Consider the following 5,466-nt stretch of genomic DNA (forward strand, 5'->3'; position numbering starts at 1 on the left):
CTATTATAAAATAGCCGCGGCTAATAGGCTATAATATAGAAGGTTTCTCCAGAGACAACATTCTGGCACTGTGTCGGACGGGCCGAAGTTCCAAAACGCCTGGCCGAGGATACACGGGCGAAAAGGGAATTGGCTTCAAGTCCGTCTTCAAGCTCGCCAAGCGGGCGCACATACGCTCTCCGCCTTACTACTTCCAATTAGACCAGACGAGAGAACTGGGCATGATTACGCCGCAGTGGGATCAAGGCTTCTTTGACCGTCACCAAGAAAATCATCAGACGACCATCATCCTGGATCGCATCTGCGACCCGACGACAGACTTTTCAACTGCGCTCCAAAACGACGTTGAGGCCGTTGACCCTGGCCTCCTTCTTTTCCTACGGCAGATAGAACGAATCCACCTCAGGCTCTTCACTTCCTCCTCGGATGGCGTACCGGCCATCTCAAAACGTTTTCATCGCGTCAATTGGACACCCAATTCTGGCTTTGTATCGCTCAAAGACGAAGATGCCGACACAAGACGCAACCTGTACAAACACCTATTTACTATTGATTGTGACGGGACCGAGACACAACGTCGAGGCATTACAAATACCGACATTGTGCTGGCATTTCCTGTGAAGAATAAATCAGGCAGGTACGTGCCGTTGATACAGAAGACAAACTTTGTATTTGCATATTTGCCTCTCGGCAATTTTGGCTTCAGGGTGCGTAATATCTTGGTCACTCACTCGACGGCTCCTGCTAACGCTGTGCACAGTTTGTCATTCAGGCAGATTTCCTCACCACGTCGAATCGGCAATCAGTCGACGAAGACAGCTCCTGGAACAAAAACATTGCACACGCGATTCCACGGGCCTTTGAAGCAGCCATTGGCAAGTTCAACGGAGGAGACGCCAAATTGGACGAGCTATCAAAAAAATGGCCACTTTACCTTGATAACAACACCAGTGGCCTGAGTGCGTACTGGCGCAGCATAACGGAAAGCATAAAGAAGCACCTTCGTGGAGCGATCGTCATCAAGGACCGAACCGGTAGTGTCAGAAAGCCAAAACACCTAATGTTCTTGGACTGGGCACATGACAGCAATGGTGAGCCGATGTTTGGGCAGATGTGCGACTACGTCTCCCCCGATTATCCCGAACCAGTCCGCGAAGCGCTTTTGTCGCTGGGCGTCTCTGCCCCTAACTGGCGATGGGTGTGCCACAGGCTCCAAGAGCTCCACGATGAAAGCTTGCTTCACATTAGGGGGCGAAGCAAGGAGTGGTACTCGGATCTCGCCAAGGTGATTCTCGGGCCACAGGAGCCCTTGGATCATACAAAGTATGCCAGAGACTTGAGAACCATTCCCCTGATTCCTCTGGCCGATGGTACCTGGAGGTGTCCCCCTTCTGAATGTGAACCAATCTACTTTCCGTCAAGCTTGGGCACGACCATCCCCCCTGGACTGCCACTATCCCTGGTCGACGCAGAAGCTTGCACTTGCCCCAAGAGGAGAAAGCTCTTTGGACTCCTTGGGGTAAAGGATTGTGATGCCCCTAATGTAGTCGAGCGGATCATCAACTACCACATCAACTTTAGGTTGGCAAAGCCTATCCATCTTATCGCTCAGCTCAAGTACCTCTACAGGATGCAGGAGCACCTGCGGCCAGGTGACATGGACAAGGTATACTTTGTGTGCTCTAATAGCGAGGGCTTGCGAAGAGGTACTTCGACATATGTCGACACTTCCATTAGTGGCGAGCTACAACAACTTTTCTCCGGTTACAGCGAGGCATACTTTCTGGACAGCCGCTACTTTGCAGAATTCGGTTCTTCTGATAGAGAAAAGCTGGCAGAATGGCTGGCAGATACAGCCGGTGTGGCGTTGGTCCCTCGCTTCAATGTCGCTTCTGGGCTGCACAGGGATTTCAAATGGTTGCTGAAAAGAAAGAGCAATCAGATCTTGGCTATCTTGTATCAGTACTGGGACTGTTACAAAGAGAACTTGACGAACGCGGCAAATGTAACACTAGCAAGTCATAAATTTATGTGCAGACCGGAATGTCGAGTTCCTTTGCGCAAAACCTACATCCCCTTGCCCACGCTTGTGGAGAAGACAGGAGCGTTTGGTGATGCCGATTGCTGTCACTTTCTGACTTTGCCTAGTGGGGACCCGGAGAATTGGAAATTCTTATCAGTCTTGGGTGTCGGACTGGATGAAGGACTCGACTTTTACTTGTGGATACTCAACTAGCCCGGCTTCAACAACCAAAAAGATGTTGACAAGTCACGACAGCTTTACCTGGCAATCCAGTCGCGAGCTTTCTCGCCTACCGACGAGAGGAAGGTCAAGTAAGTGTACACGGGTATTTGATGGCCGTCTTTGTCGTAGATGCTTGGCAACCTGAAGCTGAGTGATGATGCTGACAGTCCTCAGGAAAGCGTTTGGTAATCAACTTGTAAATCTCCCAAACGACGAGTATAAGCGCCTGAGGAGCTGTGTGTGGCATGGGCCCAAGGACCTCTTGTCCAAGCCTGCCTTGTACCCAGTCTACGGCCATGGACTAGACCGGCTGTTTCGAGAAATCTTAGAAGTACCAGACGCTACGTGTGCTGAAACTCTAGAATACCTCGAAACGCTTCGGAATAACGAGTCGACGACAATGGCAGATGTTGCTGAAGCCTATGTGTTTCTGCAAAACTACCACGCAGACACGTGAGTAGAGTGCAGCACATTGGATGTTGTTGTTGTTGCTCAGAAAGAACAGGTTCAGCGTCGATGACAAGACGGCCTGCATCGCCGTGCCTTCATCGGGGTCTGCCCTCGAGTGGAAAACGCCAGCTCAGTGCGTGTGGGACGATGATGAGTTTTCGCAGAATGGACTCGAGCTGGAGAGCAAGATGTCCATTCGTAGCACCATAGAGAACCATGCGCCCACGGCAAAAGCCTTCTTCACCAAACTTCTCAAACTCCCAAACGCTGGCATCCGCGAACTCCTCGCCGACTTGGCACTGATGCAGGAAACGAAGCGCGATGCTCCGAAGCGAGTGTATCGACTCTACGAGAGAGTTGAAAGCTGCCGGCGCAGCTGGCCAGAAAGGATAAGGCATGTGTCCACGCCCAGAATGCGCCAAGTAGCTAACCGTTTGGACAGAAAGGCTTTCAAGAAGAGACCCCTCGTTTTTCTCCGCGGTATGAACGACCAAAATAGCCAATGCGTTTCAATCGAGGACTGCATCTGGACCAGGTCGGTTCTGTGGTACAAGCATGCCCTCATGCCTTCGTTGAATCAGTATCGCGGTCTCTTCCGAGACGCCTTGGAAGTGCCGAATGCAACCATGGATATGCTAGTCACTGAACTGCTAGAACCAGCAATGGACATGGAAGACAAAGACGGATATCAGCACGTTAAGGAGCTGTTGCAAGAAATTGCTCGCCTGCGGCCGAATGGTAGGGTGCTAGAACGACTGGATGGCAAAGACTGCTGGCCGTGCCGAACGCCAACGTGTTTGCATGGCCTTTGCTCGATGGGAAGTTTCTACGTTAACGACCGGCAGGATCTGTTTGGCATCTTTACTAAAACCCACACCTTTCTCGACTTCGACTTTAACGCCTCGAGAAAGCTTGCAGATTTGCTTTGTAATCGAGGTTGCGACTCGTTTCTTTCCGAGAAAGTTTCTACAGAGATAGAATTTAGCGAACCCCTAGAACACGATCATGACCTTATGCAAGACTTCCGACTTCGTGCAGATGCACTTGTAAAGTACTCAATTTCGTCCTCCCACTAGACGTCCGATTGGACGCCGCGTCTTGATTGCTTACCCTAGTATAGGTACTTTGAGTATGCCGAGTGCGAGTCACCCTACGAGCTTCGACCGCTCCTAGAAAATGTTGAAGTCTGGATGAGTGAAGACATAGAGACGCACTATACATTGGAAGACACTACCGTGACGAAGAGCGGAGGAGGTTCCGGTGTAAAGGTTAGTATTGGAGTAGGCAAGACTCCCAAGCTAGATATTTACGTCTCCACAAACAAGCATGTGCGCTCCTGTGCGCTCATAACAGACGTTCCAAAACAGCTTGTGGAAGCATTAAAGCTTGAACTAGCCGATCTCTCAGATCTTCATGCCATCCTGCAGGTGCCACCCGCCTCGTTGGAGGCCTTGCTAATTAAAAGAGGCATCACTGGCGGGGATGCATCAGACGATGACAAAGATACTTTGGTGGCACAACTGATTAACGAAGACTGGCAGATCCAGAGCGATGACAGCTCTGGTAATAATACTGAAGATGCATCGACGACGTCTGCCAGCAGTGTTCGCCCGGATTCTGCCAGGTCGGCCGTTATCGAGTATACGAGTGCTTCTGCAGCATCCAGGGCTACACATACGACTCAACGATCAAATGTGCATCATCGATCTAGCTTTAGACCGACCACTCCCAGGCCTGACTCGCAGGATCCTCTGCATGAACCTGCACATGAGAGCCCGACTGAGCGACCAGTCACATCCCGTCGTACAGCCGCTGGTCTTTACAACATATATAACCGGAGGCGGAACATGGAGCGGCTTCAAAGCTTCGCCCAAAACGCGAACCCTACATCGCATCGACCCGAGAGGTCAAACAGGCAGTCTGGGAGCAGTGGAGGCGCTTTTAACTTGAGCATGTTGAGGGAGACTCTCGAGGCCGCTGGGCCTGCTCCAGTATCGATGCTGGTCCCGGTCGATCCTTACCGGCGCCGACGAACAGTGCTGATTCCGAATCGTAATGACGAGGAAATGGCCCGTGACTTTGAAGTCGGCTTTCTGGGAGAACAGTTTGTAAGTGCCCTGGGCGCCGTGATTTGCTACATCTGTCCAGGTCAGAAGCTCACGCTGGTCGAGGTATACACCTTGCTACACGATACGCTCGAACTACCCGACTTCACGGGCGAGGACAACTGGACCAGCTCGCTGCGCTCTCGGGCTGGCTTCCCGACCTTCGGCTGCGAGGTGTCAGATTTTACCTATAAGGATACTCAGGGCGCGCTCACCAGCTACTTCCTACAGATGCAGCACCCGTACGACACACCGTGTGGCTGTCCACGGTTTGTGACAATGGTAATATGCCCATATATCGGCTAGAAGTCAAAAGCACAACGAGCCGGGATCCCAGTACCACCTTCTATTTGAGTGGCGGTCAGTACAAGTTGGTAGGTTTGTCAAGTCATGGAGCAACTCCGCCGACTTTTGGGCTAACACGGACCAGGCAAAGAAGCTGCGGGTTACCTCGGCGACGCCGTCAGAGGTCTACGTCATTCTGCGCATCTCGGGCTTGGATGCATTGGAAGATGGAGCGGGACACCGACCAGAGTGTAGAGTGTATCTAGATCCTTACACTCGCGGCGAGGAGGGCATACTGGACTTTGTTGCACCCACCTATGCCGTTACGGCTACTACATAGAACAGTTGAGTCAATCTATCCCAGGGTGGCGATCAACTCAA

General features: G+C 51.6%; 1 protein-coding gene across 1 annotated transcript; it reads left to right on the top strand.

Annotated features, from left to right (window-relative positions):
* Nucleotides 1-221: 221 nt before the first annotated feature.
* On the top strand, nucleotides 222-5,425 carry MAA_01614 (uncharacterized protein; the record flags this gene model as incomplete). Its single annotated transcript, XM_007819612.1, has 7 exons — nucleotides 222-707; nucleotides 761-2,005; nucleotides 2,237-2,334; nucleotides 2,420-2,698; nucleotides 2,751-3,746; nucleotides 3,816-5,042; nucleotides 5,107-5,425. 7 exons carry the CDS (start codon nucleotides 222-224, stop codon nucleotides 5,423-5,425), a joined length of 4,650 nt encoding a protein of 1,549 aa, XP_007817803.1.
* Between the last annotated feature and the right edge of the window lie 41 nt (nucleotides 5,426-5,466).

This window comes from Metarhizium robertsii (assembly GCF_000187425.2).
Source record: "Metarhizium robertsii ARSEF 23 chromosome Unknown MAA_Scf_1, whole genome shotgun sequence".
NCBI lineage: Eukaryota > Fungi > Ascomycota > Sordariomycetes > Hypocreales > Clavicipitaceae > Metarhizium > Metarhizium robertsii.